The sequence below is a fragment of the Fragaria vesca genome, linkage group LG2, assembly GCF_000184155.1.
Source record: "Fragaria vesca subsp. vesca linkage group LG2, FraVesHawaii_1.0, whole genome shotgun sequence".
NCBI lineage: Eukaryota > Viridiplantae > Streptophyta > Magnoliopsida > Rosales > Rosaceae > Fragaria > Fragaria vesca.
The window spans coordinates 24,940,959-24,954,052 of NC_020492.1; the positions used below are offsets into that span (position 1 = coordinate 24,940,959).

Sequence of the window (13,094 nt, forward strand, 5' to 3'; positions counted from 1 at the left end):
GAGAATAACTACTTAGAGCAAACTTTAATAACATATCAGCTTTGGTGAGACTGATAAAGTTGCTCTTAGGCAGTGGGATGTATAATACAGTAAGCCAAATTTAACCACTCAACTTTCTTTTAAGGTGATCGAGATCCCGTGCAAATGCACGAGTAAAACGCTAATATACGATAAACAGAGCTTCGTGCGTTGTAAAAACCTGTGTGTTTGAATGTCAGTGAATTCCCGAGAATTTAATCAAAAATGAGAAATTCCCAATTGCTTTTGACTCTTTCCATCATTTGGATTCTTATCTCGTGGAATTTGCAATTTCTGCAAGAAAATAATCGTGGAAGTTAGGAGCATAAATTTTTGACTTGAATTCCTCACAAAAATAGGCGTCATTTATCAATTCCCTCAACTGAGGTTATTCTAAATACTAATTCTTGTCATTTTAAAATCCAAACAATGAAATTCTCAATTAATGGATTTAAATTCATAAAATTGTAATTCCCATGACTTTAAAATTTCCAAAAAATTGCAATTACTTAATCTAAATAGAAAAATGATAAATATAATACACCACCTATATCTTGACTGAAGAGCTCATTTGTTCAAGACAGACATACTCTTACGAATAACAACAGTGTACAAGCTGAAAAAAATGGACCGTGTATCATATATTGCCCTTTAAGCTAGGGCTTGGAGTCTTTCCAGAACACATAGAGCTAGGTTTCTTTTTCTTTGACATAGAGGCTGTTGCTTTTCTTTTTCTGTTTAGCATGAGTGAATGATTATTTTTTGGGCACAAAAGTGTTGCTAGAAACTTCAACCATACAACCACCACATGTGGTCGAGTTGATAAGAGTCTAGGTGTGGAACCCCCATACCCAGGTTCAAATCACAACTGACGCTAATTGGAGTTAAATCCTAATTTATTCTTGATGGCCAGAGGGGAGGAAGCGTTCTGACATGATCCCTCGGCGCAGATTAATATCTGGGCCTGAAAAGCGTTTGAGGATACCGTCGTTAATACTCTAAGAAAAAAAAAAAAAAAAAACTTACAACCATACCAAGAGAGCGAGCTAAAACCTTACGAGGGTATTCCGAGACTTTCAGCTTCTTTGTTAGTGCATCCAAGAGAAATGGTTTGAACAGACTAGGCAAAGCTAATTTGTGTGGACACTTGGTGGGGGACGGAGACGTTGTTTTTTTTTGCAAACCTTGAATTCTTTATGCAAACCTTGAACAAACAACATAACTGTTAGAGATGCTCTTAGCCCTTCGTTTGGTTTATGGAGTTTGATGGTTTATACTAATGGAGTTTGGTATATACTAATGGTTTATGTGGAGTTTGATCGTTCAAATTTACTTTCAGACGAGATTTATGGGCCTGATTTATTTAGACCTATATATCTTTTTTTTTAATACATATATCGATCCATTAACATACCATCAACTCATTTTCAGTTGGCCTCTCACTATCCAAGCTTCATAGATTCAATCTCAACAAAGCACCAAACAAATAAAACATTGAAAAAAACATTCGAAAATGCAGAGAAATTTTAAATATACACACTCTTAGTATCTTAATACACATCCCTTACTTAATACACCACCTATCTAAGTTTTTTTATTTTAATATTATACTTAATACACATCCTAAACTGTCTAAAATAGCCCTTAATGTATGAAATATTCTATTATTTAATATAATTAATATATATTTACTATTTGGTTACCTTTTTTACATAATATTTCGTCTTAATTTTTGCTAGAAATTTTTTGGTTATCATCGTTCAATTTATAATCAAATGATTATTGTTATATCCCAACTCCAAATCACCAATACAAGTTTTCAAAATTCACAAACTAGTAGAACTGTAGAAGTAAGTTAGTAGAACTGTAGAAGTACAGTAGCTATTAAATATAGATAGCTAGTTATTCGATAAAACATGTCATGATAAAAATGCAATACTTGACAATATGATATGCAAGATCAAACTAAAGCTGATACAGATAATAATAAAAAAATAAAAAATAAAAAAAGACAACTCAAATGAATTATGGACAAGTTGGGGTTAGGGAAGAAGACGTGCTTTCGACGATTTTATGATAGAAGATGTCGAAAAGAGTTTTTCTAGCGAATTTTTTATTTATTTTTAATAATTGATGTTTGTTTTGGTCATTTAGCTTACCTATAAAATCTCAATAGAAACATAAAATAATAGAGGTGTGTATTAAAAGATTATGGGTGTGTATTTAAAATTTCTCGAAAATGCATGGTCAGAAAAAATCCTCAAAATGCAACCATTTTTCCATTGGATCGATCATTAGCCTTCACCACCGCCATGTGCGCTGCCACCATCACCGCCGTCCATGGAAGAAATGTTGGCAGTACTCACCATAACAGCAGCGGCATCGCCGACACCAGTGCTTGAGGCAGCAGTAGTACCAGCTGCATCGGTGTTGCCTTCACCATGATCATCATTATGAGCCGTTGACACGACGTGCCCTCCTCTTCTCTTGCCGCACCGGCGACGAGAGCTGGAATGGGATTCGTCTTCGTGCTTCTCTTGATCATTCCCTTCTTTGGGTTTCCAGGCAGGGATGCAGAAGCAGATGGTTTTCCTGCTCTTCATTAGTGAACGGATGAAAGATCATCACCAACACATCACATTACTTATAGAATTGCCCAAGTGCTCAACATGATTTTCTTAATTATTTAACATGAATATATGTTATTGTGACAAATACGTTGTTAACTTTATCATTTTGTATTCTTCCATTTTCCAAATGAGTGCAACGTTTCTTTTTACCAACCACACGTGATTGGTGCCACACCTTCGTTCATATCCAATTATTCATTATATACATTAATGATTGCTCATCACATTGCCAGCTTTGAGACAAATGATCAATTTCCAGTTTCCTTTTCCAACCAGGACAAATCAAATCAAGGGAATGCCATGTTTCAATTTCGAATCATATTTTCTTAATTAGTTTCTCGACATTTCAAAGTACTGAGAAAAATTATTATACTACTCCTAGATTGAGTTGCTCTACACAAGAGGAGGTCAAGTCTTTTGCCTATAACGTGTAACCAGTCCAAACTCCAAAAAATACAAATGAAGCAGAAACATTCACATAGAATAGTACTGGGCATAATTGTTATTGATATGAAATGATAAAAGTTAATTATCAAAGATTCATTAAAAAATTGATATATATGGACATAACCATTTGTTTTAATCCTATTAAAAGAGGCTGATGAGGATTTTCTGGTAAGCAAATCATAAGATTTTGAAGGCATATATCAAGGAGAAATGGTGACAAGCACCGAAGGCGTGGGGCTTGCAGCCTCAATTATAGGCCAATTTTTATCTTCAATACAAGCATGATTTATATGTTTCTTTCTTTGTTTCTTTATGATATCTGATTGAAAATTACGTACCAGGTCAAGCTAGAGTAGTAGAGTAATCACAATACTATTATACTTTGTCATAACAATCATAAAAATAGTTTACCTCAAGGCTTCTTCTAATGTCAAAATTAAAAACATTTCTAGTCATAATAAAGCCAAAGGCTGTCCACAACAAAACAAGCTCAAACTAGCTAGACCTTAATATAACTGAATGCAATTATCTTGTTATGTAAAAAGAAAGGAACAGAGAGGGGGAAGGAGCTCGAGGGGAGAAAGTAGGGATGGCAATAATCCCCAGCGGGTAGGGTACCCACGGGTATTCGACCCTAACGGGGAAGATATACGGGTATAAACGGGTAACGGGGATGGGGATCCTTAGTATTCGGATTCTTAAATCGGGTACGGGGCGGGTATGGTATTTTGATATTCGTCCCCATCCCCACCCATTAAGGATGAAAATATTATTATATATAATTATATAATTTATTATTATATATATTTATATATAATTTATAAATAAATATTTATGTAAAAAAATTTGTAATTCTCTTAATAAACATTTAATGGACCTTCCTTTTTATTATATATTTTTATTCTCTTAATGAAATTTACCGGTATTGTTATGTTTTAACCAAGACTTGTATTTATTTTTATTGGATTGAAGTATGAAACTTATTTATTTTGGTATTTGATTTTAATTTCATACTTTTATATAATTGTATTTCGTATTTAAAAAAAAAAATTTAATTTAATACATAATTGTTAACGGGTACGGGTACGGGTATGGAAACGTAATCCCCAAAGGGTACGGGTACGGGGAATCTCCATTATCTAATTACGGGTACGGGGACGGGTACGGGGATGAAAATGTAAAAAGGTATGGGTACGGTATTTTGATCCCCGTACCCTACCCTACCCATTGCCATCCCTAGGAGAAAGCAAGACTCTAATTTGGCCTGGGTGCTGCCCACTCGACACTAAGAATGAGGGGAACCTATTCCGCGCACCCGTCATCTCAACCGTCAAATTTTTTTTTTTTTTTTTTTTTTTTTCGCGGGTCAAAATCGACGGTGGATACACCCGGGTGCGCGGCGCACCCGGGTGCGCTGTATAATTTTCAAAGAATGAGATTGTCGTAACCATACCCATTCAATTTGTTGATAGCTTTCTGCCCATCTTCCCTCCTCACAAAGTTAACAAAACCAAATCCTCTGCTGACTTGAGTTTCTTTGTCAAGAGCGACGTAAACACGGGTAACCTCGCCGAAAGGCTCGAAAAGTTTCCGCAAGTCGGCCTCCCTTGTATCCTCCGAAAGGTTGGTGACACGAACAGAATTCTCATCATTCCTTCGTGGTTTTACTTCGGATCTGTCTGCCCCAGGTCTCAAGCGTGGAGGAACATATGCAGTCTTGCCGGGTTCAGGAGCTTTGGTATCTGCTACAGGGACTTCAGATGCTTCTGTATCTTGGAAAAGATGCTTGTGCGGACAACTCGAAGTCCAGTGCTCACCCATACAGTTCCTGCATTTGATGTAAGTAGCGTTATTTTTGGGGGCCAAAGGTTCTGGTTCTGCCGCCTTGCTACTACCTATTTGGAGTTCCAAAATAAATTAAAAAATGTAAAAATGAGGTGATGATTGTGACTAAACGTCTAAACCCAAGAAACCAGTTATCACTGTGAGCACATAGCATTGAGCAACAACAACAACAAAATCGTCTATATGAATTAGATCCACATTTGCTAAGAAAGTTGCAACTCTGAAACCAAATGAGGAGTCAAAGCCTAAATCCAAAACTGAGGCAAATCGAGAATGACGTGATGAAGGTATTTGGTGGCTTATTTACACACGAGACTGTATATATATATATATGTTGATGATGATATAATGAAGAATGACTATCAAAGTAATGTTTCAGTTTTCTGTTGCTATTAAAAGAAGGTTTTTTGAGTTCTACCGAGTAATAAAATTATGCACTGGTTAAAGTCTTTTCTCAGTGAATAAGATATTGTCAAATTGAGCATTTGGACTGGTTTCTGCAAATTTGGAAATCAACAATTCAGCATAGTATTCGAACATTTGAATTTTGATCTATTGTACGTAATGAGAATCAATTTGTTTTCATATCATAAAGAGAATCAAGCATGGCAGATGAAACCTCTGTAACTCATCACGCAACGACATGCAAACGATATTAACATTTTAAAAAGCATTTCCCAACGATAAGTTGATGGCAGGAGATTTCCAAATTTATATAGTCCCACATGATGATGGTGAACTTCTCTAAAATAAAAAAAATAAAATATGATGATGGCGAATAGAATGTAAAAGACTCGATCATATTACTCTTCTTCTTTGCAATATAGAATGAACTATACCAGGAGCTGAAGAATATAACTAGCAAGGAATACCCAAATTTTGCAACATGTATCAGGAAATTCGATAGCCAAATTCTCATGCATGAGTAAATCATAACCCACCAAACCCTAGAGCATAGCAAACAACTAACCAAAAGCAAAACAATAGAAGAAGAAACCATACCAAGAGCCTTAGGGCGCTCAAGATGGATCTCTTCAGTGGAGACCAAGGTTCGGCTTTCGCCGGCGTTCTCCTTTACAGCGTCGCCGAATTTGACCCACGAGCGGCGCTCGACGGCCTGCTTACTGAGCCTAGCTCTAGCGAGCTTCCGAGTCTGAACGGTAGTAGTGATCTTCACCTTTCTGCCTTCATCATTGAATTTGTACTCAATCACCTTCTTGATGCCGTTCTCGTCGGGTCCGATCACCTCCTTCGGCGGCAGAAGAAAGTCCAGATCTCCGTCCTCCTCATCTAGCTCTCCCCACCGTGGCTTTGCCGGTCGGGCCTCATCAACTGTTCCTGTTCTCATGACCAACGTGCTATTTTGGCTGATTCTAACTGTTATGAAGAAGAGTACGATTCTAGGGTTAGGTTTACGGTTTGATTTGGGTGTTTGGAGTTGAGATTTTATATTTACCGATGCTAATAGGATCCCGGCGGGGTCGGAAGTATTGTGGGCCTGATTATGGGCTTATAGGTGGGCCTATTTTATAAATTTATAAATTGGGCTGATCAATCATTATCATCAGGGAAAATTCTCCTATGTGTACCATTTTAGGCAAAATTTCTTCAAAATATCTACTCTCCGCCCCCCGCCCCCCGCCCCCCCCTTGAACAGCAACCTCATATGTATAGCATACCCATCTGTACCACAGACATACCCATCATCAGAATTATTACTCAACCGTTTCAATCCACCGACAGTGCCCAAGAATGAAATCTTGTCCTAGCTACCACCTCAATGTAGAACCATGAAACATGAATTCTGTGGTCACCTATCATTACGAAGGTGGTTGAGAAGATGAAGCAATCAGTTTCTGACAAGGCTAGGGTTAAGAACCTTTTTTTCGACCCTTAATTTCTCATCACCATGAAAGGAGGAAACTTAATCAGTACGACGTAGCCCTGAAACATTGCTTGGCATATTATAAAAGCAAGAGTTCTAAACCATTTTGGCTCGGCGGAGTTCTAAACCATTTTGGCTCGGCGGCATCTCTCGGACGAAAGGTATATAATTATTAGTACTTATTTCCGGTGTGGAGATATCTTTGCTTTCTAGGGTGTCATTGATTGATGACATGCAACTTCATCTGAAAAAATGGCAGATATATATTCTAGCAGGAATATGGCGGTCAACATCAGACTGATGGAGTCAACAGTGGTGAGGCCAGCGTCGGAGACACCTCGGCAGTCATTGTGGCTCTCGAACATGGACTTGGTGCAGCCCAGCACTCACACTCCTAGTATTTATTTCTACAATAAGCCAAAAGGTGCAGACAAGGTCGACATGGCTGTCCTCAAGGACGCGCTCAGCAAGGCTCTTGTGCCCTTTTACCCTTTGGCCGGCCGCCTGAAGCATAAAATGGACGAGGGCGGCAAGGGTCGACGTCGTCTCGAAATAGATTGCAATGCGGAGGGAGCCTTGTTTGTTGTGGCCGATAGCAGCTCTTGCATAGATGACATGGGCGGTTTTGCACCCACTCCCGAGTTTGGGAGAGGGCTCCTCCCTACCGTTGATTATTCCGGCGGTATATCTTCTTATCTTCTGTTGCTGGTTCAGATCACCTACTTCAAATGCGGTGGAGTGGCTCTTGGTGTACGCCTAGATCATTATTTAGCAGATGGATTTTCTGCTCTTCACTTTATAAATACATGGTCTGATATTGCTCGTGGTGCGGACATTGCAATCCCACCAACCATCGACAGGACATTACTTCGTGCTCGAGATCAACCACGGACTTTACTCGACCACAATCACCACATTGTATACCAACCTCCTAATGACCATGGAACGACTGGGGCAGAAACAGTCGTCTCGGTTTTTACATTTACCAGGGAGCAGCTCAACATCTTGAAAGCTATGTCGACCATGACTAAGGAGGAAGACAATAAGATGAAGTATACGTTATTTGAGGTGTTTGCAGGTCATGTATGGAGATGTGCCTGCAAGGCACGTGAACTAGCTAATGATCAAGAAACCAACTTTTACTTTCCTGTAAACGGAAGGACCAGACTGCAACCCCCACTCCCACCTGGTTACTTTGGTAATGTGATTTTCAGAGCCGCAGCAACAGCCGTAGCAGGTGATCTTATATCAAAACCACTATCGTATGCCGCATGTTGCATTCACAATGCTGTGGTGCGTATGGACGATGACTATCTTCGATCAGCACTCGACTATCTTGAACTTGAGCAACGTCGACATCGGGATCTAACAAGCCTTGCTCATGGGACTCATGTTAGGTGCCCTAATCTTGGGATAACTAGCTGGTTTACGCTGCCCCTCTATGATGCTGACTTTGGATGGGGGCGACCGATTTTCATGGGTCGTGCTTTAGTTCCAAGGGAAGGGAAGGCATACATGATACCAACCGCTACTAATGATGGAAGTTTATCGCTGTGCATCAATCTGGAGTCCCAGCATATGAAATCATTTTCCAAGTTGGTTTATGACATATGATCATTAAGTAACGAGGTGTTGGAACTCAAGGTTTTTGCATAAATTCGTTAGAGTTTGTGTATTAACTTTGTTACTGGTTACTGCTTTCAGTTAATAAGCCCTATTATGTAAGGATAAGTACTGTTTAGGTTTGATTCAGTTTTCTTCTACTAAACCACGTTCCTTTAGGAGTGCATAACGTGGGTTGTTGATTTTCCATTTTAGTTGTAATCGGCCTGTTTATAAGCCAAAAGTCTCAATTCAATAAAAACAGTTCATTCTCGGATACAAATTTACTGACCACCTTTATTTGTCTATCAAAGTGCCCACATTAATTCTTAGTCTATTGACACATGTCACTTTAAATTATTTAACTATATTCTTGATAATAAAAATGGACATGTGTCAACAGATTAAAAAAATGGATACTTTAGTAGGCAAATAAAGGTGATCGGCAAATTTGTATCCTTCGTTCTCCTGATATGTGTGTGTTCACTTTTGCAAGAGATAGCCAGACTCTACACGGCGAGGAAGATCTGTTAAAGATTAAAATTTGGTGAGGGTAAAGAAAGTTATGACGCAAGGCGGACGGTTCAGTTAACCATAAATTTGACACGTGTCGTCCTTGATCCTGGATCAAGCGACTGTAAAGAATCCGGCTTGCAGTATTTAAAGAATCATCCGGTAATTTCTTCTCCCACATCTGTCTTTTCACTTTCAGAGTTTTGAGATCAAAAAAGAGGGACCTGTTAGCGCTTCCACCTAGAATTCAATCTCCGCTCCTCAGTTCTTGATCTGATCAAGTTTTCCTTTTGAGTAGTTGAGTGATTTGAAATCACATCTTCTATTAGAATCAGCGTGCTTTGAATTCTGGCTTTTGATCTTCTTGTGTTTAGATGTACATGTCGTTTGTTTTTTGTCGTGATCTGTAGCGAGATCGAATAGATCGGAATCCTGTTTTCTCTTATTAATGTTTTGTATTTCGGAAATTGGAATCTGGAATCTCGATGAGTGTTCTTTTTGTGTTCATCGTCCTTGATCTTGTGGTGGGTGCTGAAAATCACACTCATGTTTGTAAAGTTTGATGAATAAGAAAAATAAAGCTTCACACAAGAAACGAAAAGCACAGAGCAAAAAATGCAGAAAGGCAAAGTAAAATGAAGAATGAAGGTGAAAGAAAACAGCTTGTATTGATAGTAGAGGTAATTGTACAGCAAAAGATGATGATTGATTCTCCCAGAATTGCAGTACACCAAAATATATAAAGGACAAAAAACTGCAGACTTGTTCTCCAAATTGATTATGAATTGGGCATGTAGATATGGACTGGGCCTGCTGCACTGGGCCAACTAGGATATGATCTATATTATTCTTAACAGTGGGAACTTGAAAAGTCATGGAAAAATAGGGTTTTGATCTGTTTTATCCCTTTTTGTTTCCTGTGTTCGTGTTTATGTCATTATTTGTTTTGATGACATGTCGTTCCTGCCTTTTGTTTTGTTTGTTGATTCTTTTTAGCAGAAATGTCGTGCGAAAGGGTGACAAGAAATTTGATTAGCAATCTGGATAAGCCCCTCTTTGTGCCTCCTGTGCGAGAATGGCCTATTCCGCTGGGAGTTGATCTCGAGTTGAGTTTGCGTCCGCCCGGATCTGTCCCTCATACCCCTGAGCATCCTTTGGATCCCTCTAGGCGTGTCTTTCGTCGTGGTAGAGGTCGAGGTCGGGGTAGGGGCGATCTCAAGTTTACGCTCGTGTGCGAAATGAGGTTACGCATGCAACTGTTGTTAACCACAGAGCCATTGGTGCGCGGCCTGACCAACCAAAAGGATGGCTAGATCGAGCGACCGTTGTTTTTCAGGGTGCTAGAGCTTCAAATGTTCGTCCCATCCCTTTAGAGTAGGATTTATATTTTGAGGGGTGGAGAATTTTTGTTAGCAATCATGCGGAAAGCAATTTTAATCCATTATGATTGCATCTTTGTATTCCTGTTTCGAAATGCTAATAAAAGGTAATAGCTTGTTTTTGCGTTTGCGTTGTACTGTTGTCCCAAAGTCTTCAGGAAAGTGAGTCGTCACTTAAATTGTATCAGGGAAAGAGTCCCCCAGTGTCGTGATCAATTTGTCATGTTCTTGTGCCAAGAATAATTCTTGAATTAAATTTGAAATTTGCGAGTGTGATGCCTCTGATTTCACCATAACATGCTTGTGGTTGGCTTGATATCTTGTTTAAAGCGCAGGTTTTCAGATATTATGTGTGTGTCGTATTTCAAGAATCGTTTTGATTGAGTCAATGCGCTTGTTTGTTTTGTTTTCGTCGCCCAGCAGTCTGAGGGTTTTTCTTTTTTTTTTTTTTTTTTTTTTTTTTTTTTTCCGCTCGGTTCTAGCTTACTTATCTGATAAGCTTTTATGTCATGTACTTATGGCGTCTAGTTCTCCTAACCTTGAAGGTTATTTGGCTAGAGCCACCGCACAAGATGGTGTTAGGGAACGCCATCGCTTGGAACTAAGGCAACAACATGGTTTCTCAGCGGGGACAAGTAATTCATTTGAGCGCCTTCCGGATCGTCAGATAGTAGATCCCGTTCGTAGGAGGATGCCCAACAAATCAATCCGTAAACTCGTTCAACAGTTCCTTCTTCTTGAAACGCTATCGTTTCGGCCTCTGAAGGGTAAGGAATCTATTATTTGTCCAGCCAATAGTACTGTAATTTTTCGGTCGCAGATTCGTGCTGGGTTTAAAACTTCCTCTGGCTCCTGAAGTTCATTATGCCATAGCAGAGTTGGGAATAGCTATTGGTCAGATATGCCCTATCACACTTAAAATAGTCCATTTGATCTACTTGATTTGGAAGATAGCGGGCTTGATTGTTCCTTCTCGCGTCGAAATACTTTATTTCTTCGCTCTCAAATATTCTCAAAGAGATCATTGCCAAGGGACTGTTTACTTGACTCTGCGGGATTCTGGCCATCTCAAGTTGTTTGATGTTCCTGATTTTGGCTCTTCCTGGCGCTCTAGTGTCTTTGTCGCGGTGTCTAGTTGGGAAAAAGACTCGAGCTGTGCTTCTCAATATCACACAGGGCTTGAAGTGTTACGTACTTTTCGCTCTGTAAGTAGGCACTGCCGGTAATTTTGTATATATTCCTCTGACTTCTTATTCGATGTTTTATAACTCCTTTATTACTATTTTTGTGCAGATCTTGATATTCCGATCGCTTCTGATTGGGAACTTTATTGTTGCAAAAGAATTGTTGCAGTAATCAAAGAGTTTGGAACGTTTGATTTTCAGCACATGTCTTCCATTCCGGTTTTGGCGAAATTTGGGCTTGCGCACATCCCTAGTGTTCGGTATTGTTTTCCAAACCTGTTTTTAAAAAACTGTTTTGTAAAACAAAAACATAAAATCAAATTTTGTATTTTCTGGATTTGGGAACCCGTTCGGCGGTAAATTTGAAAAACAGTTTTCTGAAAACGAAAAACGGAAAACGCGTCCGGTTGAGATTTTATAAATGTGAAAAATAATAACATAAATTACAAATTAATATCCAACAAAAGTTACATCAAAGATTTAAGGAGGAGGGATAAAATCATCAAACAATCTGAGGGTGAGGGACAAAATCATGCCACAAGCTTTCTGCAATTTCATTTCTAACATTGGTCATTTGTGCAAAGTTCTCTTGTGACATATCTAAGTTCGCTGGTGCATTGTTTTCCTCATCAAAGATCATATCTTCTACATCAAAAACTTCAAACAATCTGTCGCGACGAGCTTCCTTCCGAATGAAATTGTGTAAAACACAATATGCAATAGAGATACGACGCTACCTTCTAGGAGGATAATTCGGCATATACTTCAGAATTGGAAAACGTGCTTTCAGTACACCAAAACATCGCTCAATTACATTTCGCAATGAAGAATGTCTATAGTTGAACAACTCCTTAGGTCCTCTTGGTGTACGGCGAGGTCCTCTGTAATCACGCAAATGGTACCGTTCGCCTCGATAAGGAGCTAAAAATCCTGGCATGTTCGTGTATCCGGCATCCACGACATAATAATATCCTGTTTTTGTGTGCATGTTAAAACTAAAGTAAAGCATATGTATATCTAGTATATTAAGTTGTAGAGAAACTTAACGTGATTGTACCTTCATTTGGAAAATGAAATTTATTCTCTGGCCTTGTCACTGCATCTCTGCAAATATCTTAGAATCATTTGCGGTCCCTTCCAATCCAGTGTAAACGAAAGTGAACATCATGTCAAAAGAGCATGCACACATGACATTTTGGGTAATAAGGATGACACGACCCACCCCGAATTTCACCCTGAAACCCAGAGTAAGTCGTGCGGGGACCACCTCCAAGGAAAATTTACTGAAAAGATTAAGAAAATCTCCCTTGCAGATGGACAACCCTAACTCGAAAATTTAAAATTACACTCTTAATTTATCACTTCTGAACATCGCATAATATACAAAAATTCTAAAGTATTCAGAGCTACTAAACACAAGCGGAAGCAAGAAAACACGAGTAGGTTGAACAGGTAACCTACTGGCGAAAACTGGCAGAAATGCGGGTGACTATGCCTCGTCTCCTACTAGATCCAACCCGAACTCTGCAGACTGGGCAATTTAAAACGAAGGGCCCAGGGAAAACATTTAATAACGTCAGAGTGAGTGGAC

At 39.0% G+C, this 13,094-nt stretch overlaps 3 protein-coding genes across 3 annotated transcripts in view; 2 read left to right on the forward strand and 1 right to left on the reverse strand.

Moving 5' to 3' along the window:
* Positions 1-4,520: 4,520 nt before the first annotated feature.
* Positions 4,521-6,288, reverse strand: LOC101311159 (eukaryotic translation initiation factor 3 subunit G-like). Its single transcript, XM_004292975.1, has 2 exons — positions 5,943-6,288; positions 4,521-4,990 (listed from the first exon to the last, which is right to left on the reverse strand). Exons 1-2 carry the CDS (start codon positions 6,286-6,288, stop codon positions 4,521-4,523), a joined length of 816 nt encoding a protein of 271 aa, XP_004293023.1.
* A 682-nt stretch (positions 6,289-6,970) lies between these two features.
* Positions 6,971-8,439, forward strand: LOC101305333 (shikimate O-hydroxycinnamoyltransferase-like). Its single transcript, XM_004291470.1, has 2 exons — positions 6,971-6,986; positions 7,085-8,439. Exon 2 carries the CDS (start codon positions 7,105-7,107, stop codon positions 8,437-8,439), a length of 1,335 nt encoding a protein of 444 aa, XP_004291518.1. The 5' UTR covers positions 6,971-6,986; positions 7,085-7,104.
* Positions 8,440-10,836: 2,397 nt separating this feature from the next.
* LOC101311443 overlaps positions 10,837-13,094 on the forward strand; it is a 6,560-nt gene continuing 4,302 nt past the window's right edge. Inside the window, exons 1-3 of the mRNA XM_004292976.1 lie at positions 10,837-11,086; positions 11,196-11,510; positions 11,613-11,758. Coding sequence (XP_004293024.1) covers positions 10,837-11,086; positions 11,196-11,510; positions 11,613-11,758 — 711 coding nt within the window. The remainder of the gene's footprint in view (positions 11,087-11,195; positions 11,511-11,612; positions 11,759-13,094) is intronic.

Bases quoted from the DNA above. Each gene is read 5' to 3' on its own strand.
- LOC101311159 (XM_004292975.1), bottom strand. From the start codon at position 6,288: ATGAGAACAGGAACAGTTGATGAGGCCCGACCGGCAAAGCCACGGTGG. The intron at 4,991-5,942 runs GTATGGTTTCTT...AACTCCAAATAG, and splicing joins TGAGCGCCCTAAGGCTCTTG to GTAGTAGCAAGGCGGCAGAA.
- LOC101305333 (XM_004291470.1), top strand. From the start codon at position 7,105: ATGGCGGTCAACATCAGACTGATGGAGTCAACAGTGGTGAGGCCAGCG.